Genomic DNA, 27,604 nt, shown 5'->3' on the forward strand with positions numbered 1-27,604 from the left:
AAAAAACTGGCCTTCGCGCGCAGGCGCTTGAATGTGATATTATTGGCCATCGTAGGATTCCAACGATAATGCTTAAAAGCCTGTCGGCGATCACGTATTGCTGCTGCAATTTCGTCCATCCACCATGGGACCTGTTTCCGGCGACGAATGTCGGACGAGGAAGGAATTGTTTCCTCTGCAGCAGCCAAAATTCCCGTAGTAATGGAAGAGACGTGGTCGTCAACAGACTCCAGCATATCATCGGACATCACTGCGCGTTTTGAAAATTCTGGCCAGTTTGCCCGCCGAAGTAACCAGCGCTTGGGTACTTCGGACTGTCAAGTGAGATAGAATCATCGGGAAGTGGTCACTATCACAGAGGTCATCGTGTACTTGCCATCGTAACAGGGGAACTAGCGCACGGCTGCACAACGTGACATCCAGGTGTGAGAATGTGCCATGTGCGCTGCTGAAGTGTGTCGGTTCCCCTGTATTAAGCACACAAAGATCAAACAGATTGATCAGTCGCTCGAGCATCCTCCCCCTAGCACAGGAAGACGGAGAACCCCATAGTATGTTACGGGCGTTCACATCTCCCAGCATGAGGAAAGGAGGAGGCAACTGAGCGATCAAATCTTGTAGTGCATACGTTTCAAGATCGTAGTCCGGTGGAAAGTACACGTTGCACACCACTGTCATTACTGGCAACGGAGTGCGAACTGCAACTGCATCTAGCTGAGTACGGAGCGGTACTTCTTCGCTGAAGATGTCGGAGTGAACTAGGGTACAAACGCCCCCAGTTGCCCCGCCATCCACAGCTACTCTGTCTTTGGAATAAAGACGATATCCTCGCATACTCGTGTCGTGTCCAGGTCTCAAACGAGATTCCTGTAGACAGACTATGGAGGCCGCATAGACGGATATCAATTGACGTAACTCAGCTAGGCGACAGTGATAACTACTGCAGTTCCACTGCAATAGTGCCACTGTGTGGATAGGTAGCGTTAGGAAATTAGGACAATTGCTTGCCCTTCTTTCTATCAGCTACCTGCCAATTTCCGCCGTCTTTGTCGGTATCCGTTATGTCATCGTCACCATCTACAATAATAATGGCTTCAGTCTCCATTGTGTCCCCAGCTGGGGGTGACTTGGAGGCTGAGCCCTCCGTAGATGGCGTGCTCTCTGATTTTGAATGGTGGGCCTTCTTCCTGGGAGAACTGAGTTCCCCAAAAAGGGACCGAACATGAGACCGTCGGGGCCTCACGTTTTTACCCGCTGTTTCCTTATTCTTTGGAGAACCGGCAGATTGGCTGCCGGTCTTCTTCCGGATCCTGTGATCCCCGATGGGGTTGGAGAAGACTTCTCCAACTTCTTAGGGGAGCGCTGTGGCTTCCCTTTCTCCTCCTTATTGATCTGTGCTTTGGTAGGAAGGCTGGAAGAAGGTTTTCCGGCCATATTCGGGGAAGTCGTTCCCCCCGCACTTGAACTAGAGGACTTTCCACACGAAGGTGTCTGGGAAGTGTTCTTTCCAGCATTTTTTGGCAATAACTTGCTTACCGATGCTTTTGTTGGGATTTGTTCTCTCTTTTCTTGGTTACTGGTGCTGTGAGGAACTGTCTGCTTGCTAGTTGATGGTTTCTCCGGAGCGGTTGCTACAAAACTTGTTGGTGTTATTGGTACTTTCGCTGCCTTCTCAGCAAAGGAGGCGGAGAATTCAGGAGGGGCCATTGATTTAAATTTCCTCCGGGCATCTGGATAAGATAGTTTATCCAGTGTCTTAATCTCCTGGATCTTCTTTTCTTCCTTGAATATAGGATATTTCTTGGATCGCGGGGCATGCTCACCTGTGCAGTTTACACACACGGGTGGTGGTGTGCATTCTACACCGGTATGTGCCCCTTTTCCACATTCCCCACAAGTTGCTGAGCCTTGGCAGCGCGGTGATGTGTGACCAAACCGTGGCAGTTGTAACAGCGCATAGGCGCTGGAATACACGGTCGAACTGTCAGGGTAGACATTGAAACTTTAATTCGTTCGGGCAGTGTCTGTTTGTCAAAGGTGAGTATGAAAGCACCTGTGTCGTGAAGATTAGCTCCGACACGCCTCTTGAGCCTCTTGACGACGGAAACTCCCCGACGTGCAAGGCTTCGGATGAGATCATCATCAGATGCTTTGACTAAGTCCCTGTGAAAGATGACTCCTTTAATGGAGTTCAGGGACTTATACTTTTCCACTTTAACAGGTACTGGTCCGAGCATTGTAGCTTCCAGTAACCTCTTACTCTGTACAACCGTATTAGTCTTGATAAGTACGGAGCCATCTCGTAGCTTCCGCATCTCATCAACCTCTCCACCAACAATATCCTCCACAGCATTACTGATTAGAAACGGATTTTCTGGAAGGAAGCTCTGTTCCCCCTGTGGGTGGGGGGCGGTAGAATAACACCCACGGTATCCCCTGCCTGTCGTAAGAGGCGACTAAAAGGGGCCCCAGGGGTTCTGAACTTTGGAGCGTGGATTGGCGACCACGGGGCCCTTAGCTGAGTCCTGGCATTGCTTCCACTTACTTGTGCCAGGCTCCTCACTTTCATCTATCCTATCCGACCTACCTTGGTCAACTCTTGTTCTTTTCCGACCCCGACGCTATTAGGTTTGCGAGGGCTAGGGAGTCCTTCATTTTCACGCCCTTCGTGGCCCTTGTCTTCCTTTGGACGATATCTTCATTTTTCGAAGTGTCGGATCCCTTCCATTTTTCCTTCTGATTAGTGTTATATAGAGGATGGTTGCCTAGTTGTACTTCCTCTTAAAACAATAATCACCACCACCACCACCACCACCACCAGGAAGCTCTGTCCATCGACTCTGGAGGCAACCAGGAATCGAGGCAGATTTTCCTCAGACGTTTCCCTATTGAACAAATCATCAGCTCTGTTGAAGCGTTTACGTTTCTTTGCGGTACAATTTAAAGACGCAGTTTTAAGGCCTGCAGCCTTCGAAGAATTAAAACCAAAATCAAACTCAAAAGCCATACATGTCCCACGAGTACCCGGGATATAAAAGGTCGACCTTCGGCAGAGCCCTGACGTACCGAAGGCAAGGCTATATACTCCAGAGGGCGCCCGGTATCTGGAGGGGGGTCGCTAGGAACTACTCTCCCAGTAGCCATTCATCACCTCGCCACGACCCGAAACTTGTGATTGGGTTGGGCCGCTAAGAACTACTCTCCCAGTAGCCATGCATCACCTCGCCACGACCCGAAACTTGCGATTGGGGGAGGATAAAACCTCCATACTATCCTATTCTACCCGAGGCAGAGAGGTTGGCTGGACAGGAAGAGGAAAGAAATTTAAGAACGTGAGTATAGAAGGGTAGAAATAGTTATGAAATCTAAAGAGCACAGACACCTCTCAGGCAACTCGGGGAACACCTTGTTAGTCTGGCCCTACACCGAGGCCAATCCAGCATGGGTAACCCTAAGCTGGCACAGCCCTCGGGATCATCAAGCACACAAGCCCCCACACCGACGTCAAGGTCATGGTGTCCCTAGAGGGGGCCTCACCATTGATAGTGATCAACTGTCGATACGGATCCATAATGAAACTTATTACTGCCCGCGCGCGCGCGCGTGTGTGTGTGTGTGACAAAAACACGCACACACACCGGATCACTGTGCATGCATTGCCATCTTCAGCTCAGTATGTGGAACCACTGCAGTGAAACTCGCAGTTTTTAATCACTGTAACAAACTCTGAAATTTCAGAAATGTGGCTGTGATTAACCTCTCCAGGATACTTTAATAATAGCTGTACATGAAAAAAAATAATAATAATAATACTGTGTGCACTAAGTTCCAGAGTACAGTATTTACTAGCATCCAAATCTCACTTTTGGTGTTTGGGCCATTTCTGGGAGAAAATAAGTACAGTCTCCTCTTAAATCAATGACAGTGAAAATGTGTAATACTTACCTCTACCATTAGTATGTTTGAAGAGTTTAGCAGAACATTCAGTCTTGCCACTACAAGCTTTAGCTTCATTTGTACCCTTCTGGAAGGGTACGTTACACCAAGTTTCAGTATCTCCAGTGCAGGTATAACATTTCGGCTCGGTACCTGAAAATTGGAAAAACACAGAGACTTAGTAGTAGTAGTAGTGGTGGTGTTAGTAGTAGTAGGTTTTGTCTTCTATTTTGCTTAACGTCGCACCGACACAGATATGTTTTATGGCGACGATGGGATCGGAAAGGTCTAGGAAGTGGAAGGAAGCGGCCGTGGCCTTAATTAAGGTACAGCCCCGGCATTTGCCTGGCGTGAAAATGGAAAACCATCTTCAGGGCTGCCCACAGTGGGGCTCGAACCCACTATCTCCCAATTACTGGATACTGGCCGCACTTAAGCGACTGCAGCTATCGAGCTCAGTACCGGTACTAGTACTAGTAGTAGTAGTAGTAGTAGTTACATAAAAAGCTTAACCTCTTCAGATGGTGGTGGTGATGATTATTGTTTTGAGAGGCAGTACAACTGGGTAACCTCTATTAACACTAATCAGAGGAAAAAAATGGAAGGTGACCAGTACTTCTAAGACCAAAGGTATCGGCCAAAGAAAGACCAGCACCACAAAGGGCGTGAAAATGAAAGGCCCTAGGATTCGCAAACCTAATACCGTCTGGGTTGGAAAAGAACAAGATATGACAAAGGAAGATTGGATAGGGTAGATGAAAGTGAGGAACCTGGCACAATGAGTAGAAGCAGTACCAGGACTCAGCTAAGGGCCCTGTGGTCACCAAAACATGCTTCCAAATTAAAAGCACCTGGAGCCCCTTTTAGTCATCTCTTAGATTAGGCAGGGGATACCATGGATCTTATTCTACTGCCCCAACCCACAGGGGATTTGGCTAGAATATGGTGAGGCGTCGGTGAAACGAGACAATCAGTTAGGTGATGGTGGTGGTGGTGAATATATATATATATATATATATATATTTTTGCTAGTTGCTTTACGTAGCACCGCCAGAGATAGGTCTTATGGCGACGATGGGATAGGAACGGCCGAGGAGTTGGAAGGAAGCGGCCGTGGCCTTAAGGTACAGCCCTAGCATCTGCCTGGTGCGAAAATGGGAAACCACGGAAAACCATCTTCAGGGCTGCCGACAGTGGGATTCGAACCCACTATCTCCCGGATGCAAGCTCACATCCGCGTGCCCCTCACCGCACGGCCAACTCGCCCGGTGATTATTGTTTCAAGAGGAAGTAAAATTAGGCAACCATCCTCTATGTAACACTAATCAGAGAGAAAACATTAAAGAGATCTGACACTTCAAAAAACGAAGGTATCAGTATCAGCTAAAGAAAGACAAGGGCCATGAAGGGCATGAAAATGAAAGACTCTTATCTTTTTTATAATCTGTTTTCACGTCGCACAGGCACAGATCTTATGGCGACGAAGGGATAGGAAAGGCCTAATAGTGGGAAGTAAGCAGCTGTGGCCTTAATTAATGTACAGCCCCAGCATTTGCCTGGTGTGAAAATGCGAAACCATGGAAAACTATATTCAGGGCTGCTGGTAGTGGGGTTTGAACTCACTATCTCCCGGATGCAAGTTCACAGTTGCACGCCAAGTAATGATAGACTCCCTAGGCCTCCATACGTAATACCAGCAGGGTTGGAAAAGAACAAGAGTTGACCAAGGCACAGGATAGATGAAAGTTAGAAGCTTGGTACAAGTAAGTGAAAGCAATGCCAGGTCTCGGCTAAGAGCCCCGTAGTCGCCAACCCATACTCCCAAGTTGAGAGCCGCTGGAGCCTATTTTAGCCGCCTATTATGGCAGGTAGAGGATACCATGGGTGTTACTCTGCAGCCCTCACCTACAGGGGGTGACACTCAGTTCCTTCATGAACAAACAACTCTTAATTGTACCTTAATTCACCTAATGAATACTTATCAATTGTTATTCACTAGAGTTGAATAAAAATACTGTAGTGAAAATCCTCAGCCTGTTTCCAGTCATTCGACCAGGTGAGGAACGGAATGAAGGAAGCTCTCATCTAGTGGCGAGGATAGGAATAATGCCGACAGACAACGCCTGTCGCACTCCTCTGGGGCAATGATTAATGACTGACAGATGAAATGAAATGGTATTGGATAGTGTCACTGGAATGAGAGATGACAGGGAAAACTGGAGTATCTGAAGAAAATCCTATCCCATCTCTGCTTTGTCCAGCACAAAGCTCACACGGAGTGACTGGGGTTTGAACCGTGGAACCTAGCAGTGAGAGTCCAGTGCACTGCTGCCTGAGCCACAGAAGCTCAATAAAAATACTGTAGTATTTAACAAAATTAAAACAAAATTATTAAAATAACTGGTGGACTTGTGCTGCTCCGTACTATTCATTATAAATAGGTCAGATAACTCGTCTTGATATGCCTTTAGCAGTCATATTGTTTTGCCTGCTCTTTTGAATGATTTTATGAACATTTAATAAGAAGCACATTATGGTATATGCACAGTTTACAGTCAGAAATCATTCATTCTGACATCATCATGTCATCTGTTTGGAAATATCTATCCATATATTCACTTTTTTATCTTGCAGTTCTTGAAGTCAAGCTTGGTATTGTGTTGTAGAATGGTATTTTTAATTGCAGTTCTTCTATATAGAATGGTTGTCTTGTGAGCTCATAGGTTAGTCTCGAAGTAGTGTTTTTTTTTTTTTTACCAGGCAGAGAACTTTTTTATGATACATGGCTTTCACTCTTTCTAGTGTAGCTAGATTATCCTTCGATAGGTGTTCCCAGATAACGATTAAAGCATATGTCATGATGGGGTCTGTTTGTACGTAGACTTTTTTCTCGTAGGGGAATGTAAGTTATTAGGAACGTTCTGCCATCCATTTAATATATTAGGAGCTGGGAAAGGTTAGAGAATCAAAGAGTATCTAGTAGAGAATAGTATTTTTCCGTGATCAGAGGAAGTGTGTACTCTCTGGCTTGACATGAAGTAATCAAACATGGCTGCATATAATGACATTACTAATGATTAAAATCGTATATATCAGAATATTAATGAAAGTGTTAGTCGCTCAGCAACCTGCTAAGTACAGAATGTACTGTGGGTAAGGGTAGGCCTTCGCCTGCAATTAATGGAGTGATCATTTAATGATTTGATTTTATGATGACACAAAGTTGGCTGAACTTAAGAGACCTATCAGTGTCTAATGATTCACTGGTACGTAATTCCGGAGAGAATAAAACGAAAATGAGCAAATGGTCCAGTAGAACGGACGGACGGATTAGCCAAAGCTGCTTTTGGTAAACTCTTAATATATAGATATGAAACTCAATTGCATTTAACAAGTAAACCTTCCCTCCTTTGATACCGATTTGTCAGACACATACATATTTTTTGAAAGCTTATTATCACAAGTAGAAAAACATGAAATTTTATGGGCAGAAGGACAAGCATTTAAGAGCAGTAAGACTCACAAAGTATCAGTAAAGTGTTGGAAACATGACACCAAAAGTTTCTAAAATGCTTTTTTCATGTATTTATAGGAACTAATAATATGGTGAGAAGGTGATCTCAATATAAAGGAAGAAACAACTCGTTGAAAAGAAACAATAAACGTTGGGATGTTGAAAATGTGACTTCAAATGAAATCTACTGTATTATGAGAGACCATCAATGTGAGATTCATCAAATAAATAGTGAGACAGGAAAAAAAGAGTTCAGAATGGACACATTTACAAAAGCACACCCTTACACTTTGCACACCCATCATTTGTCGATTAATTATTACGGGATTATGTCTATCAATACACACTTTAATGATACGTTGTGGGTGATGATGTGATGTTGCTGTAAAGTACTAAGATATTGTATGTCTTCTTCTTACAGCGCAGATGGATCCTAAAGTCATTGTAGCTGCCTTGGTCTCCCAATTCAGAACAAGCAATCGATCTCCGAACATCCAGAAATCGGAGATGATAAAACACATAACTACTCTCCTGGAAAATGATATGGAAATTGTGGAAGAGATCCGGACATTAGGATTTGCTGGAAGCGATGGAGAGGAATGGGATGAGGAAATAGACTTTGGAGATCATACTGCCGATGTGGAACTGCAATGCTTGTTGCAGCAGTCGCTTCCCTCTACTTCGAGTTCATCGTCATCTGAGTATGTGCCTTCGCCCAAAAAGCGAAAGCATGATGGTCCAGCAAATATGACAGAAGGGAACTGGACTGCTTACAAGCAGCGCGCTTAGGTGTACTGGACCACATATCCTATGATAGGCGAACCTCGGAAGAAACGTCTGTTGCATGCGTCAGTAATGAAACAGTTCAAGAAAATTAAAAACATGAACATTCTGTACAAACGGAGAAAAAAATTAATACGCCCTCAATCCAAAAAATCAATCAGGCTGTTTTGCAGAAATTCAAAGAAAAGGAAACAGAAGGAGCAATTATTCTCAACCAGACATTGCGACTGAGGTCCATGCAACTTAAGATAGTGATGGATCCGCAAAATACAGTCGATTTTAAAGCTTCTGATTCCAGGGTATATTGCTTCAAGAAGTGGAATAACATTGTTGACAGAGCAATAACCCACAAAGTTGGCAGGAATTGGTAGGATAAGGAGGCGAACTTGTCACAGGCGAGTGATGATTTTATTGCAAAGATTCGCAACGGCATCGTTACAGAAAACTTTCCATCGACACATGTCTTCAATGCTTACCAGAGTAGATTTGACGAAGAGTTACATGGCCATTGAACCTTGCAAACCAGGGGAACAACAGTTGTTCGTACTGTTGTTGGATCAGTCTCTGGAATACAGCACAGTTTAATGATTATGCCTGTGATTAAAATGGAAGGAAAATTACTGCGGCCAACGTATGTGCTTGTATCCGAGCCATCTGGAAAATTCCCACAGTCAAACCGGCAGGTCATCTGAATATAAGGTCGTATACTGGAAAAACAGCAAACATTTTGAAAGCAGACATTAAACGGTTCTATTGTGACGTATTTTGGCCAAGTATACCTGATGACAGGAAGAAAATTCTGCTTTTAGCGGATTCATGGTGTTCTAACGAAGATCATGCATTGTCTGCTTCCGAAGTACATGATGGTAAACTCCTACAAAAAAGAACTGGTACCTGAAGGATGTACGAGGAAGATTCAGTCTCTAGATATTCATTTTTTTAGACAACACACATCTTTTGTTCGTTACAAAACGGATGCAAACATTATTGAGACACAGGAGCACATTTGGCATTGCAGTAGCTGTCTGGCTCTGCAGTCATTTTCCCTATATCAGTTCAGTGCTCCTCATTTAAAAAACTTGATTAAGTATGCTTTTTATAAGGGCGGATACTTGGACGACGAACCTAGAATGTGGACTGCGCCAATTGATTACTGCTTCGATTCAGTGACAAATGATGCATGTGCAAAATGTGCGGCTGTTGCTTTTGTAAAATGTGCCCATTGTGAACTGTCTTTCTGCCCATCTCACTGTTTATTTGATGAATTGCACTAATTGTCTCCCATAATAGATTTTGTTTGAAGTCAATAAAAAGTCACATTTTCAACATCCCAACTTTTATTGTTTCTTTTTAACGAGGTGTTTCCTCCTTTATATTGAGATCTCCACCTTCTTACCATACTGTTAGTTCATATAAATATGTGAAACGAGCATTTTACTAACTTTTGGTGTCATGTTTCCAACACTTTACTGATACATTTTGGGTCCTATAGCTCTTAAATGCTTGTCCCTCTGCCCCTAAGATTTCATATTTTTCTACTGTAACATAAGCTTTCAGAAAATATATGGGTTTCCGGCAAATTGGTATCAAATGAGTGAAGGTTTACTTGTGAGTAAAAATAACTACCACATTTGACATGGTAAAATGGTCGAAAATGTGGACAATTCTCATAGAAATGGGGACACCGAGACACCTGGTTCACTTGATCCAGAAACTGTACTCTTCAAACACAGCAACGGTACAAGTCAATGGCACCCTCTCAGATGTCTTCTCACCTTTCACTGGTGTGAGACAGGGGTGCAGTCTTCCCTTCTCCTATTCAACATCTACAGTGAGTACATTATGAGGGAAGTATTTGAAGACTGGAATGGTGGCACTATAGTTCGAGGCAGACAGGTAAGTCATCTTCGGTTTGCATGACTACACCTTCATAATTTCAAACCATCATCATGAGCTAGAGACTATGAACAGAGGATAGAAGAACATTGCAGAATGTATGTATGTCCAGTCCTTGTCCCGTTCCTCTGGGGGGTCGGGTATGAAGTGAGATGAATCTTCGTAGTGAGATTTTATGACCAGATGCCCTTCCCGATGTCAACCTCGTCAGAGGAGTTCATGGATGAGATGAAATGAATAACGTGATATATGATAGTAGGAAGGGAGAGGGTGAAACCCGGTGCCGGCACATAGCCTACTCCTGTCGAATATCACCAATTGTCCCCATCCGACGGACGAATCACCATCAACAGCGTCATATGCCCTCACTCCATATGAGCACTGCGGAGAGGTTTGGAATTTAATCCAGGCTTTTAGCACGCAATCTAGTGATTAGAAATTGTATAGGGTAAACCATATAGTAATTGGCCACCTTACAGTTATTGGCCAATACTGATTTAAAGTTCAATTACAAGGCAGTTGTAGCATTTAAAGTCTGATTTTTGTCACCAGATGGTAGACCTATCCTTTATTCTCCATGAGCATGGAACTTTTTCCCTCCATTATCTGCGAGAGTTCAAAATGGTGGCACTCAACTGGCACAGTGTTTAATATTGTGATATTTCTTGTGAATTTCTTTAGTGTCAGGACTTATTTGAAATATCTCTGATAGTGTTTTGATACTGTCCTACACTCCAGGCAAGGTTACTGAGGTGAGTTAAGTTAATAACCAATGAGTTAATGTGATAATTTATAAGAATCATTGCAGTGTGTACCATTCACGTGGGTGGCCAATAACTGTAACTGAAAAAATTGCATTACATAGCTAATGGCCACCCCGGCCAATAGCTGTGTTTTGGGAGTCTATAAAAATCGTACTTTTTATGCGGTAGACAAGCTTCTTATATGATCAGAATATCAATATTCCTTGGTTTTTGTAATAAAAGCAACCTATACAGTTAATGGCCACCCGGCCAATAACTGTTTTGGGTGTGATCCGTTACTGTAACAATTTTTGATTGGTACTTTGTAGGTAATTTCAAAAATGCCTAAACTTCCAAAATACGATCCTGCTGCTATGGAAGCAGCAATAGCGGAAATACACAATGATCCTGAAAAATCTCTGAGAGCCGTGGCGAAAAAATATGGCCTACCACGAACCAGTCTACAATTTAAATTGAAAAACCCTGCTCACAAAGATTCTTTTGGTCCATCACCAGTTCTCACGAAGGAAGAGGATACTTTAGTCAGGTTAGCCTAAGATGATTCAAAATGTGTAACATGAAGTAGAGAGATACATAGTTTGCATGCATTATTGTGATGGTTCCTAACAATGGAAAGGAAATTTAATATTTCTAGGTGGATTCTCGAAATGGAAAGGAAAGGTTTTCCGAGAAAGAGAGAAGACATAATTTCCAGCGTACAGAATTTTTTTACATTAAATCCACGGCCGAACCCTTTCAGGAACAACCACCCAGGTGAAGGCTGGCTGAAGGTAATAATATATTCGTAGAACTTTTGATTAGTATCCATGTAACTGTAAATTCTTCTGAAAATATTGAGTTCCCTTTCTTGTTTATAGGCTTTCCTGCGTCGTCATCCTCAAATAACAGAGCGAACTAGTGAGTCAGTAACAGCAGCAAGTTCACATGTCTCGGAAAGTGATGTTAGGAAGTGGTTTTCCGAAGTAAAGGAGTATATTAAAGAGAAAAATCTTGAAGAGGCTATGAAAGACCCATCTAGAGTCTTCAACGGAAATGAAACAGGTTTCCAAATATGTCCCTCAACGGGTCGAGTGCTAGTGAAGAAGGGAGCAAAAAATGTATATTCGGTACAGGAGGGACCTTCTAAGGAGAACATAACTGTTATGTCCACCTTTTCGGCCAGTGGGAAAATATGTCGCCCAATGATTGTCTATCCCTATAAAAGAATTCCTGAAAAGGTTTCGGAATCTGTTCCCAAGGAATGGGGAATCGCTCGAAGCGACAGTGGGTGGATGACTTCCGAGGTATTTTTTGAAAATATAGCAAAAGTGTTTCACCCCTTTCTTGTGTCTGAAGGTATAACACTGCCAGTAGCATTGTTTGTTGACGGACATAAATCACACCTAACTTATCAATTAAGTGTCTTGTCCCGTGATTTACAGATTGAAATAATAGCATTGTATCCAAATGCTACCCGCATCTTACAACCTGCAGATGTTGCTGTGTTTCGGCCCCTGAAAGTATGCTGGCGAAAGGCAGTGCATGATTGGTATTCTAATAATCTAGGTGAGGTTCTAAACAAATTGTCATTTGCTCCTCTGTTGAAGAAGGTACTTGAGTCTGCTGCTAAACCTGAAACCCTGGCGAAAGGTTTTGAAGTATGTGGTATTTGTCCTTTAAATCCTGATGCAGTGGATTACTCCAAATGTCTGGGGAAATCTAATGGGACAGATTCCCTGCAATGATGAAAATATCTCAAATGTAGTTATGAATTATGGGACGGTTCTGCGAGAAAGCAGCGAAGATTTTCACTCTTTGTTCCGAATATGGAAATATCTCAAGAAAGAGAAGAACTTCAGGCGAATGTCAGGCGCTGAATCAAGCAGCGCAGCAAGTGGCATGATTCATTGTAACAGCCACTCATCCAATATGAAGGATATTGATTGCCAATCCACTAGTGGGACTCCTGAGAGAAACGGGGCAGGAAATATCATTAGCAATGTGACCCCAAATAATGCCTCACAGAACAGCCAAATAAGAGCAGAAACTAGCAATATCTCCAGCAAGAGAATGTACACAGGAGAGGAGGAAAAGGGTTCAACCAGCACGACTACCTCAGTAATCAAAAGAGCCCGTTTAGACCATATGGAGGAATTTCTTGTTTGGCCTGAAACTCCTAAGCGTAAGGGAAAGAAGATCACAGACAGACAGCCATTTGCTGTGACATCAAAAAAATATCAAGACATGTTTCAGAAGAAGCGCCTTGCTAAACTTGCAGCAGAGGAAGAGAAAGAACAACGAAAAAGGAAACGTGCAGAACTGAAAGGAGAAAAGGAATGCAAGGAACGCGACAGATGCACAATTAAAAGGAAATTATTTGCATCTGCCATGGCAAAGTCAAAAATGGGAGGGAAATACGTTGTGACGATTGCCGCAGTTCATTTCACGAAAAATGTGTACCTAACAACCACAAAAATCATATTCCCCTGGCTGAGGATGGGTTCCTTTGCCATTTCTGCTACAATATGAAATCAGCCATTGAAATTGAAGATTTCACTGACAATAGTGTGCATGATGATGGTGAACTATATAACCTAGTAAAACGTGTGTTCCAAGAAAAGTACGATACACTGTTATATAGGAGTTTATAGATTGTTCAATAAACCCAAGATACAACGTCACCAGTAGAAGTATAGAGTGGCCAATTACTGTACCACATGTGGACAATTACTGTCAGAAGTGGCCAATAACTATACAATTTTACAAACTTATAAATAATTTAATGTATAAATTTGTAATATTATTTTATCACAAGAGTCTTAGTCCTCCTTGTATTAGAAATAAATATCTATCCCAAAAATTTGTTTAAAAATTTATTTACTGCCATTCATGAATTTTATTGAATAACAAACTTCAAATTATCCTTAAGTGGCCAATAACTGTATAGTTTACCCTACCACCACCTCCCCTACCCTGCGGCCAACATTCTGATGGAGAAAAGTTTTTCGACCAACGGGACTCGAACCGGCTAACCTCGGTGTCAGACTGTTTAGACTTCAGCACCTTAAAGATCATGGCCACCAGGCGGGCTAGTTAATAGCAGAGATGGAAGCGAGAAAAATTAAATTTAAAGAATATCGTAGAGGGCAAGGTACTTGGGAAGTAACAGCCATGCTGCATCATTAATGGCTAAAGGGGCTTAGCCCCACCAGATTTTCGGACATAAAAGAGTTTAGAAATTTATATTTTAGTTAATTAATTAATGAGACCAAATAAATATCTGTGTACCACTCTTTTGAAGTAATTAATGATATGAGAAAATGAAAGTATGGTTGTGTTACATGTTTTCTTGGTGCTCACAGTGAGTATTGGAAACTGTTTTGAAGATTAGTGAAACTTTGAGGGAGTGAAAGCTGTATCGACAAGGCGTAGCCCTTAGAGCAGTGTGATTAACTAATCTCATAAAAATGAGCTTCAAGGTCCGACTCCTTGGCTTCAGTTCAGAAGGCCCCAGGTTCGATTCCGGGCCGGTGGTGGTGGTGGTGGTGATTTTTGTTTTAAGAGGAAGTACAACGAGGTAATCATTCTCTCTGAACAAATAAGTGGAAAAGAAATTTAAAATATAAAACAAAATTATTTATTCAACGAAGGAATTTTGAAACGCAGTACAAAATAAAACAAAATACAATTATAGAATTAGGCCGAAAAGATACTAGCGTATCAAAAGGGAACGTATGTTCCCTGAGTAAAAGTACACTTGTAATTTATATACCCTTGATAAGTCCACTGTCGCACATAAAGCGGATGACGAGATCAGCAGTAGTCGCGTCATCGGCTAGTATGAGTTCGAGTGTTTCCTGCAGGCCAAGGCTCCATCTTAGGCCAGAGAGATCGGCGCACTCTGTGAGGATGTGGGCCACGGTGAAGTCGGCACCACAAGAACACACTGGGGGGGGGGGGGTTCCCTCTTCTGGAGATAAGAGTGCGTGGATCGTAAATGACCTATCATCAGCCCGCATAGTACTATGGCCACACGGCAGTTGTCTTCCTAATTGCTCTCAGCTTGTTCGGATATCTAGTCACTCCGATTCCCAGAACGCCAAAATGGTTCGACCTAGCTGAGAACAAATATCCTTAACAGGTACATTGACTGGTCTTGGAGGTTAAAGTACAGCTTCCTTTGCAGCTTCATCCGCATGTTTGTTTCCCGGAATCCCAACGTGGCTTGGAAGCCACGCGAAAGTGATTCTGGTGCCAGCATCCTATAACCTGGCCGGGTTGGGGATTTTTACCTATGTATAATTAATTCCTCGGGCTTGGGACTGGTTAGTCTTTACACACTCTTCTTCATATAATTATACCACTACTCAACGATATCTACATACAACCCTTCAAGGCTACATACGAACTAACAAAGGAAACTTTCTTTACAGAGGAACTCCGAATGGATCACGCTGGATCTACAAGACTATACACCAAGCTACTTCAAGAACTTACCGCAAAGGTTACGGAGGCCCCAATTGATTTCTGCGACATGATAGCAGTGACATTAGCAGGTAAGGTTGTATTCTGCCCGAAGGGAGGCCCGAACCTCCACAGAGGTGTGCCAGTTTACGTACGGTAGGGTGGCCAGTTCCTTTCAGTTCCTCCATTCCCTTATCCCCCACCAACAGCGCGTGGCAAACCATCCAAATCTTGACTGCGCCCAATGTTGCTTAACTTTGGAGATCTCACGAGATCCAGTGTTTCAACATGGCTACAGCCATTGGCATACTTACTAGGAATCATTGCTTACGTTATTATCCAAGACTGGGAAATGAGCCATGAGAAGTAGGGTCACAGAATTTAGTTTTCAGTTCTCCTGCTGGGATCGCCTTTCTAAGACAAGTTTTGAATGTCTTCTTATGTTCAGCATGAATCTTGTGACAAGTGCTTGTGAAAATTCGCTAATATATAGCTAATTATGTTACTTACGGAGAAACCACATGTTCTGAATGGTGCTTATGGTCCATTTTTGTTACAGTGAAATAATCCGTCAATATGATGTTAACATGTCTTGTTGGAAACTTGTTTACACCAGTATCTTGATGTTATGAGTCATCGTAGTGTGGATCCACAGTCAAAACGAATTTCACCCCCGGAGGCCCGGGTTCGATTCCCGGCTCTGCCACGAAATTTGAAAAGTGGTACGAGGGCTGGAACGGGGTCCACTCAGCCTCGGAACGTCAACTGAGTAGAGGTGGGCTCAGCCATCCTGGAAGTGGTTTTCTGTGGTTTCCCACTTCTCCTCCAGGCAAATGCCGGGCTAACTTAAGGCCACGGCCGCTTCTTTCTCTCTTATTTGTCCATCCCTTCCAATCTTCCCATCCCCCCCACAAGGCCCCTGCTCAGCATAGCAGGTGAGGACACCTGGGCGAGGTACTGGTCATTCTCCCCAGTTGTATCCCCTGACCTGATGTCTGACGCTCCAGGACACTGCCCTTGGTGCAGTAGAGGTGGGATCCCTCGCCGAGTCGAGGGAAAAACCAACCCTGGAGCGTAAACAGATTAAGAAAGAAAGAAAAGCTAATACTTAAAAAAGTAGTCTTTGTAATGGGTCTCCAGTTCACAGTCACCATTTGAATCTCACATCACACCCAGCCTAATTAGCTTTAACACTTTTCTGTTCAAAGGTTTGTTGTGTATAAAGTGCAACAATATAACACAGGAATCCTGTAATGTGTAGAAAGACCTTTGAAAAGAATGCAGAGCAATTTATTAGAAAGCTTGACTTCAATACCAACAGAATCTCTCTCTACAGTACATAAGCCATGCCAAGAAGCTTATCCAAATTCCTGTCATAGACCAGCTTTGATTTTATTGCCATCTCGTCTATGATGAGTGAAACAACGTTTTTCATTATCGTGCTGTAAAGAGTTATTTTCTGCAATCAAACGACCTCGTACCAAAAAAGGAATTCCTATCTCTCCTCAGGAATAGCCAATGTAAGATTCTTAAAAAATTTTGGTGTGCTAGGTGCAAAATATTAAGAGATTTTAGGAACCTGTAGCCTGTGGATGACCTGTAATATGCAAACCTTTGTAGTATTCTCTCTGAATGTACACTTCTGTTTACAAAAAGCCTGTCTGCTCAATTAAGAAATTTGCTTTCAAATCACCTTGTTCAGCTAATTCTTTAATTGTATTTATTTTACTCTCAAGTCCATGCTTATTTTTTTCATTTTTGAGTTCATTCATCCTCTCTTTTAAAGTGGCAATACTATTTGTCTGCTTCACTGTAAGTGCTATTTGTTTTCTACACTTTGTAACTATTATTTTCAGTTCCAAACCTACTTTAGTGATGTCACTGCCTTCGTAATATACAAGACGTACTGTAGAAAGTGCGCCAAGCCAATGAGCTGATCAATTGAGGCGAGCTAAGCGAATGGTACGAATTGTACTTGTGAATGTAATCCATAAGGATTGGGGGCATTCTTAGGATAATTCTGACCGTTGAGAGACAAAAATTTATATTAAAGTATATTGCATGTTTTTTCTTTAAATTTATCACATCAGAATTTACATAAACAGCTGTTATTAAGATAATGAGACCTCATAGTTTAGGTCAGGCATTGTATCTTCACGTGATGAGTAATGTAAATTAAAGGAACGTAATACTTCTCGTGTAATTTATTAATTTAGTTGTTATCGTATAGCACGTTTTTGTGGAAATATAATGTGCTACAAATTTAAATACAGTGTCTGATAGTTCGCATTTGCCACAATGCTAAGTACTTGTGCGTACCACGGTGAAAATACAACTATACAAGTAAATAGACATTAATATTTTCATTTTCTTCGTATGGGGGCAGGTTACTGTTATGAAAGTCTGGCTCCATGGCTAAATGGTTAGTGTGCTGGCCTTTGGTCACAGGGGTCCCGGTTTCAATTCCCGGCATAATCGGTTCATTTCGCTAGCACGGGGGCCATGTTTGTTTCCTTCCCACTCCCAGCACTTTTCTGCAGCTATCAGGAAAGATAGCGCTGACCAGGAGGGGAGGGGATCAAATGAGGTGGGTAGGGTTGAGGCTCTGGTCATGGGGGATTCCATCGTTAGACACGTGGGGAAAGTGTGTGGAGGAAAGGGAACCAGGGTAGAATGTTATCCAGGAATTAGGTTGAGGCAGATGTTGAGGAAAGTAGAAGAGAGGGAGGAGGGGAAGGAGAAGGTGGTAGTGTTTCACGTTGGTACCAACAACGTAAGGCAAGCTGACATAAGTACCAACATAGTTGGAGATGTGTGGGATCTGGTAAATGCAGCACGGGTGAAGTTTAAGAAAGCGGAGATTGTTATTAGTGGAATACTGTGTAGGAGGGATACTGACTGGAGGGTGATTGGGGATTTAACTGAGACTATGGAGTGGGTATGTGGGAAACTGGGAGTGAAATTTCTAGATCCTAATGGGTGGGTAGGAGATAGGGATCTGCGCTCGGATGGCCTTCATTTAAACCGCAGTGGTACGTATAAGTTAGGAAATTTGTTTGGAAGGGTAATAGGGAGGTACATTCAGGGAAACGGGATGGCCTAGGGAGCGGTGATAAGGGAACAGGGAACTGGAAATCAAGTAGTGATGACATAAAATTGTTAGTGTTGAACTGTAGAAGTATTGTAAAGAAAGGAATAGAATTAAGTAATTTAATAGATATATATTTACCAGATATTGTAATAGGAGTTGAATCATGGCTGAGAAATGATATAATGGATGCAGAAATTTTCTCACGGCACTGGAGTGTGTATCGTAGAGATAGGATAGGAAAGGTGGGAGGGGGAGTTTTCATTCTGGTGAAAGAAGAATTTGTAAGCTACGAAAAAGTTAAAGATGAGACACATGAAATTCTAGGTGTAAGGCTCATTTCTAAAGATAATAGGCAACTTGATATATTTGGAGTGTACAGATCGGGAAAGGGTAGCACTGATGCGGATTCGGAATTATTTGATAGGTTAGTCAGCTATGTGGGAAACGACATGGAAAGAAATGTGATTGTAGCGGGAGATCTGAATTTGCCAGATGTCAATTGGGAAGGAAATGCGAACGACAGGAAGCATGGCCAAAAAAATGGCAAATAAGTTAATATGGGAAGGACAGCTGATTCAGAAAGTGATGGAACCAACCAGAGGGAAAAATATTTTGGATGTGGTGCTGATAAAACCAGATGAGCTCTATAGGGAAACTGAAGTAATAGATGGTATTAGTGATCATGAAGCTGTTTTTGTGGTAGTTAAAAATAAATGTGATAAAAAGGAAGGTCTTAAAAGTAGGACTGTTAGGCAGTACCATGTGGCTGATAAAGCAGGTATGAGGCAGTTTCTAAAAAGTAACTATGATCGGTGGAAAACGGTAAATAAAAATGTAAACAGACTCTGGGATGGGTTTAAAGAAATTGTTGAGGAATGCGAAAACAGGTTTGTACCTTTAAGGGTGGTAAGGAATGGTAAAGACCCACCTTATTATAACAGAGAAATAAAGAGACTAAGAAGGAGGTGCAGACTGGAAAGAAGAGTTAGAAATGGCTGTGGAAGTAAGGAGAAATTGAAGGAACTTACTAGAAAATTGAATCTAGCAAAGAAGGCAGCTAAGGATAACATGATGGCAAGCATTATTGGCAGTCATAAAAATTTTAGTGAAAAATGGAAGGGTATGTATAGGTATTTTAAGGCAGAAACAGGTTCCAAGAAGGACATTCCAGGAATAATTAATGAACAAGGGGAGTGTGTATGTGAGGATCTTCAAAAGGCAGAAGTATTCAGTCAGCAGTATGTAAAGATTGTTGGTTACAAGGATAATGTCGAAATAGAGGAAGAGACTAAGGCCAAAGAAGTAATAAAATTTACATATGATAACAATGACATTTACAATAAGATACAAAAGTTGAAATCTAGAAAAGCGGCTGGAATTGATCAGATTTCTGGGGATATACTGAAGACAATGGGTTGGGATATAGTACCATATCTGAAGTACTTATTTGATTATTGTTTGGCCAAAGGAGCTATACCAGATGAATGGAGAGTTGCTATAGTAGCCCCTCTGTATAAAGGTAAGGGTGATAGACATAAAGCTGAAAATTACAGGCCAGTAAGTTTGACATGCATTGTATGTAAGCTTTGGGAAGGCATACTTTCTGATTATATTAGACATGTTTGTGAAATTAATAACTGGTTCGATAGAAGGCAATTCGGTTTTAGGAAAGATTATTCCACTGAAGCTCAACTTGTAGGATGCCAGCAAGATATAGCAGATATCTTGGATTCTGGAGGTCAAATGGACTGTATCGCGATTGACATGTCTAAAGCATTTGATAGGGTGGATCATGGGAGACTACTGGCAAAAATGAGTGCAATTGGACTAGACAAAAGAGTGACTGAATGGGTTGCTATATTTCTAGAAAATAGATCTCAGAGAGTCAGAGTAGGTGAAGCTTTGTCTGACCCCGTAATAGTTGAGAGGGGAGTTCCTCAGGGCAGTGTTATCGGACCTTTATGTTTTCTTATATATATAAATGATATGATTAAAAGAATGGAATCGGAGGTAAGGCTTTTTGCGGATGATATTCTCTATAGAGTGATAAATAAGTTACAAGATTGTGAGCAACTGCAACGTGACCTCGAAAATATTGTGAGATGGACAGCAGGCAATGGTATGTTGATAAACGGGGCTAAAAGTCAGGTTGTGAGTTTCACAAATAGGAAAAGTCCTCTCAGTTTTAATTACTGCGTTGATGGGGTGAAAGTTCCTTTTGGGGATCATTGTAAGTATCTAGGTGTTAATATAAGGAAAGATCTTCACTGGGGTAATCTCATAAATGGGATTGTAAATAAAGGGTACCGATCTCTGCACATGGTTATGAGGGTGTTTAGGGGTTGTAGTAAGGATGTAAAGGAGAGTGCATATAAGTCTCTGGTAAGACCCCAACTAGAGTATGGTTCCAGTGTATGGGACCCTCACCAGGATTACCTGATTCAAGAACTGGAAAAAATCCAAAGAAAAGCAGCTCGATTTCTTCTGGGTGATTTCCGACAAAAGAGTAGCGTTACTAAAATGTTGCAATGTTTGGGTTGGGAAGAATTGAGAGAAAGAAGAAGAGCTGCTCGACTAAGTGGTATGTTCCGAGCTGTCAGCGGAGAGATGGCGTGGATTGACATTAGTAGACGAATAGGTGGCGTTTATAAAAGTAGGAAAGATCACAATATGAAGATAAAGTTGGAATTCAAGAGGACAAACTGGGGCAAATATTCATTTATAGGAAGGGGAGTTAGGGATTGGAATAACTTACCAAGGGAGATGTTCAATAAATTTCCAATTTCTTCGAAATCATTTCGGAAAAGGCTAGGAAAGCAACAGATAGGGAATCTGCCACCTGGGCGACTGCCTTAAATGCAGATCAGTATTGATTGATTGACAAATTTTCAATTTTGCGACATGTCGAAAATATGGTGTTTTCTTTAAAATCTAGCGACATTTGGTGATTTTATAATAAAATTTCAATTTTAAAAAATAACCACGGTCGTAAGACGTATAACTTAGTAAAATATTATGACATTATTTTATATGCATTATTGACCTTATTATTAAGGTGAATAATAGCTCGGTCGACATCATTCGGTACTTGTAACTGGAAAAGTTAGAAGAAATCATGCGAGGAGCCCAGCTGCCAGTGCCAATGTCGCTGTGTTGATTAAAGATAGTGCGCTGGACTTTTGAGTTGGGACTGTTTGGTAGTGTCTACTTCTTAATTTATGTTAAAATTTTTAATTACAGAGTTAGTATAGTTGTGGACAAAGTATAAACAGCGATTTAGAGACGAATGGCTTAAGGATGATAGGTATAAGAAGTGGTTACTAAAAGTAGAAGGAAATGCCACCAAAGGCTTTTTGCAAATACTGTAAAACTCAACAAGGTGCTGTATTAGGAGATACTGAAAAACATAGGAACACTGCTAAACACATCAAGGCAGCCGAACCCTTTAGTTCTAATAGGCAGAAAACTTTAAATTTTAAACCAGTTAATCTTGAGACAAATTTAGTGGAAGGAAGAACGGTACTTTTCATAGCAGAACATTGCTCGGTTCAAGTGTTTGACCATTTTCGCGAGTTGTATAAAGTAAATTTTCCCGATAGCAAAGAGATTAATAATTTGAAGTTGCATCGTACAAAATGCACTGCTATCATACAAAACGTGTTAGCTCCTCATTTTGTAAAGGACTTGATAGATGATTTACATGAAAGTGAAAACGGGTATAGTTTGTTGTTGGATGAAACGAATGAGATTTCAGTTACCAAGTTACTAGGCATTCTTATAAGATACTATTCAAAAAGTAAAAGAGAGATTGTCGTGACATATCTACAGTTAGTAGAATTGTCAGAATGTAGAGCTGATGATATAGTTGAGGCTTTGGAGAAATGTCTGTGTAATAAAGGTTTGGATTTGACTACATTACAAGCAATAGGAACAGACAATGAGTCTGTTATGGTAGGCATAAATCATGGTGTTTATGTAAAGTTAAAGGCTAAAATGCCAAATCTACAATTAATCAGATGCGTTTGTCACTCTCTACAATTGACAGTTTCACATGCATCAAGGTGTTTGCCGAGAAACTTAGATTTCCTCATAAGGGAAAGTTACAATTGGTTTTCACAATCATCTCTATGGCAGGTAGTATACAAAGAATTATACGAGACAATAAATGAAACTGATAAATCAAGACACAATAAATGAAGGCGACTCTCCCTTGAAATTAGTACAGTTAAGCCAAACTCGGTGACTGCCCATCGAATGTACAGTGACAAGAATAATGCAACAGTGGATCGAGTTAAAAACTCACTTTGAAATCCCTTGTCTTAAAGATAACTTTTTTTGCTAGATGCTTTACGTCGCACCGGCACAGATAGGTCTTACGGCGACGATGGGACAGGAAAGGCCGAGGAATGGGAAGGAAGCGGCCGTGGCCTTAATTAAGGTACAGCCCCAGAGTTAAAGATCGCTGTTATACAGCCGATATCTTATATTCAACGTATCGCGACCCTCAGAATTACTTGTAGGCTACTTGTCTTTTCTGAAGCCAATTTTGGGTGAAGTGCAGACCGTAAATAAGAAGTTCGAAAGTCGAAACCAAGATCCTACAAAATTATTAGGTGACCTAATCCTTCTCCTTAAGTCACTATGCACCAAGGTTCTACTAAGCAGTGTCAAAGTAGATGTCCCGAAAATAGAAATTAATAATCATCTGGACCCAAAGCCCTACCTAGGTTATGATTTAGAAACTAAAGTATCATCGTCCTCCCTTTCTGAAGACCAACAGAAACAACTACGCGATAGAAGCATGCAATTCATTGTTGAATTTATCCAACAACTGAGGCAAAGATTACCTGAAAATATAGGGATCCTTGAAAAAATGCCTCTCTTTTCACATAAAAATTGTTTAAGGCCTTTTAAGTTGCAAATTATTGATATAGCACAACTCTTTTATGCTTACAATAATGTTGTTGTGGCAGTAGAAAACCAGTGGAGAAATCTGCATCATATCCAGTGGACTGAAGTTAAGGACACTGTGAATTTTTGGGCAGAAGTTCATTTGTACAGTGATTCAACTGGAGAAAACCCTTTCAGCGAACTTGCAAATTTAGCTATATCGTCTCTAAACTAAACTATAACTAAAAATAAACTGAGAAATACAATGTCAATTCAAACTCTCCATTCGGTCATGTGTGTAAAATTAGGATTGAATAGGGCAGGGAAATGCTGTTATACATACGATCTACCGAAAGAAGTACTGCAGAAAATAGGCACATTAGAGTCATACAACTATCCTGACCAAGTACCCTCAACTTCTACAGATCAGCCATAAATAAACAAATATAGTACAGTTTTTTAAATCCTTGTACCTATAGAGTTTGCAATTAAATAGACTTATGTTAGGATTACGATAATTGATAAAACGCAGTGAACATTTTATTATTATAACAGTGCTAGTGTTTTATCGTGACTTGTATTCATATGGCTATAATATAGGCTAGACTTATCTTCGCAAGAGGACACCAGAGGCAGAACAGCACAATTGAAAGGAGGTAAGTGTAATTTTAATGCCTTCTCTTACTAAATCTGGATAATTTATAGAGTTTTCAAATCCAGATCTGGTGATTTTCAAATCCATATCTAGTGATAATGAGTATCTAGGAGTTGGCAACCGTGCCAGCGAGCCCTATATTTCCCAGCCTAGTATAATAACGTAAGCAACGCTATGAACTGAGACATATAGACACCCGTTTCGCAGTTTACACGGGTTCTACCATAGGCTTTACAAAACTGAAGCGTTACATTCGCCCATACCTGAATGCATTTGAATACCTTGCGAAAAGGGTACCGGTACCATGCTCTCGTGTGTACGCCTACTAAAAGGTTATCGAAACTGAACGAATTTCGTCAAGAGTAATTTGCTGTCCAATCCACATTGTTTTCCCTCGCCATACTACACTACGCAGTACCGTACTACCGTATGAAAACACACTGTCCACCTAGGGTTGACATCGTAAAAGGTATCCAGACATAAAACTGTAACAAGTAACATCAAGTACCGACCACAATAAGTTGGAGAAAAGAAAGAAAAGAAAACGTACTTCAAGATGTTAGTCATAACTTTCACATCTTATCAAATGAAGGGGGAAAATCTTTAACAGTACCAATAATCGAACATTTTGGGACGTGTTCTCTTTACTAGTCAAAGCATGGAGGTTCATTCTGTCCCAATTAAAATGTAAAAAGTTTAATCAATGAAAGAGAAATAAATTTCCACAAAATTTTGCATGAAGTGGTAGTATGGATGAACACCGTGAACACGAGGAGTAATATGCCTAACATCTTCTCCATAATCTTATTAGATTATTTTATCTTTTACCGTAAATAGTAAACTTAGAAAACAATAATCACTATACGTCTAGTGGTGGCGAATTTAAAATATTAACTAGTGGAAATAGAAATTCAATTTAGTAAGTACAAAAATGTGCTGCAGTTGAAAAATGCGTTCAAAGTTAAATCAAGGACAAATGTACAAGTGCTAATTAGCGATAAATTGTAACTCAATGTCTGAATAAATGTTGGAATACTTCATGCAAATATGTAAGAAATATTTAAATTAAAGATGGGACAATTCATTTCTACACATAAGTTTATCGCAACAATTTCTAGTCAATACTACACTAATGAAAAGCTAGAAGTGCTAAGATTGCTCTTACCGGTACTCGTATGGATGAACACCGTTAACACGAGGAGTAATATGCCGAACATCTTCTCCATAATCTTATTAGATTATAGTATCTTTTACCGTAAATAGTAAAACACGTAGGCTAAAATTAGTTATAGTTTCACTTTCGTAGGCTAAAATCAGCAATACACTGTAATATTTCCTTGAAATGATGAGCAGAATATTTCTCTCGCTCCGCACGTTATGAAAGTTAAGAATGCATTAAAAAACATTCAACTATCATCCAATGTACATTACTGTTTCAGCAGGCCTAGATTACTGTCTCTGAGCCACCGCCATCTCAATCTCTATATACTGCCTATTCTGTGCCGCCAGAAATGCGTTTACAGCGACATGGCAGATGGCAGCACTTACCGCACCCACAGCACATGTTGGTTAAATGAGAGATGGTCCGCAACGCCAATATAAAGTGAAAAATAATCCTTAACATGTTACTAATTGAGAAGAAAATGCACGTACAGAAACTAACTTTTGACATTTGAGCTTGGCTTTAGATATAGAAACGTAAAATATATAAAATCTTACCAGTTACAGTAGATATATTACTATCATCCCACTGTTGCATTGTACAAACATTTCAGAATTTTCTCGACACGGAGCGCCTTTTCAGTCCTTTTTATTATTGTTATTGTTATTTACCAGCAGTGGACGCAACAAAATTTCAATCACTCGCTGATCCCTTGTTCATGACCAGATTTCAGGATACGTTTTATAGTACATATTGCAGCGCGTGCGCCAGACATGTCATTACATCCACCTCCCAATGTCACTGCGCTAAACAGTTTTTACTGCGTCTCCAGAAAGTCATGTAGTGATAACTTAAAGTAACCCATTTTGTAACAGATAAGACACACATTCCACTATAGATTTCACAGTTAGCGAGACAGCATCTGCCGTCTCATTAGTCATACACTTCAGTTTTCTACGTTTTGATTCGAACTGAACTATTTCATCGTACTCATTGAAATCATCATTCAACCATTGTAAATATTTTATCTGCCGGTGAATAGAAATGCACACAACCTGGATTGTTTTGCCGAATGTGCTAAGTTCTGGCAAGGACGTAGTGGAATGTGAAAAATTTGTTAAGCGATTCCATGAAGCGCACCGTCGATTCCGCGTATGAAAAGTCTAAAACATGTGTTTATAAACGAGCATGGTTTTCTTTCATGAAGCGAATAGCAGCAGCGAGTGTTAGGGAAATATTTATACAGCAGAACAGTAATCTTTACCAAATTCCTCTGTTTATTCATAATACCGAACAGGCTTCGATGTCAAGTCTCTCTGCAGGTGATAAACTTCTCCCACATATTTGGAGGTGATGATGCCATTGCTGTCATTTCACTGTCTAGGAAATGGGACTTCACATTTGTCAAATGGTAATACTGAAATCTGAAAAGAAGTTTATGACTAAGATAACATGGATGAGTCACACAGGAAGTAGGTATCAGGAATAGAGAACTTCTTTTGAAAGTCCGTTTACAACAAAACACAACAGTTTATTCGCGAGAGCAGGAGATTTTTCAATATCAATGCCGCATACACCTTTAACATTGACCACGCAAACAAACTTGTCACTGGTTCGGTCGTAGAGGAGCCGTACCTAATTAGGCATTGAATCGGCAATCTCTGTTGGTCTAAGTGTTTTACATTAAGTTCTAAGTATTTTCTTCAGTAACTGGGAAATCCCGACAAACACTATCAACATTTTCCATTTAGGCTACCTGTCCAGAGTACTTTGTGACGGAGCTGACACTAGACCAGGAGTTCTGCCATATTCGTAACCGTTTGGGATACTATTCCCCACGCCACACAGTACCGTGCGATTTGTTCTGACCACGCGGATTTTGTCTTGCTAAAATTATGGGTTTGACTTTAAAGATAAACGGTCTTTTATTAATTATATTTAGCTGCTTCCTTTACTTTATTCAGACGATCAATTTCTGAGTTGTCTCAGGATTTTCTCCGTAGTTTTTAAACTTCATTATGGTTAGTCATCAGCTGTTATCTCAGACTCAGAATTCTCGATTGGAGCCTCTAATGTCTGATTTTCTGATAACTGCTGTCATTCTTACTCGTTAGAATACTGACTTGGATTGAGACATCGTTGTTCACATGAATTTCGTACTCGTCATCCAATGTATTGCCTGCGGTTGAAGACCTTATTTCATCAGAGATTTCTTCCTAAGAATTATCTTGTTGCTGTCTAGTCTCTCGTGGAGCTACTTTTCTGGCTAGGAGGTAATGGGGATAATTCGAAGACGCTCTCTGGCTTCAATATATTTTTCTTTTAGTTTTATCTTGTATCTCATCTCTAAAATTCAGGCTACAAACACGAGAAAAATCGGATAGAATCCATTGACTACTCTTGGTTGATCATTGCCTTGATAGCGTTAAGCCTGTTTTCCCAAAGTTCTTTATTGTGGGGATTTCAGGAA

The 27,604-nt window shown here is 41.0% G+C and overlaps 1 protein-coding gene across 1 annotated transcript in view; it reads right to left on the reverse strand.

Annotated features, from left to right (window-relative positions):
* Positions 1 to 25,387, reverse strand: part of LOC137502930 (uncharacterized) — a 42,969-nt gene extending 17,582 nt beyond the window's left edge. The window contains exons 1-2 of the mRNA XM_068230138.1: positions 25,138 to 25,387; positions 3,946 to 4,089 (exon numbers count right to left, since the gene is read on the reverse strand). Coding sequence (XP_068086239.1) covers positions 3,946 to 4,089; positions 25,138 to 25,198 — 205 coding nt within the window. The 5' untranslated portion in view covers positions 25,199 to 25,387. The remainder of the gene's footprint in view (positions 1 to 3,945; positions 4,090 to 25,137) is intronic.
* Positions 25,388 to 27,604: the final 2,217 nt, after the last annotated feature.

Source organism: Anabrus simplex, chromosome 13, assembly GCF_040414725.1.
Source record: "Anabrus simplex isolate iqAnaSimp1 chromosome 13, ASM4041472v1, whole genome shotgun sequence".
Classification (NCBI taxonomy): Eukaryota; Metazoa; Arthropoda; class Insecta; order Orthoptera; family Tettigoniidae; genus Anabrus; species Anabrus simplex.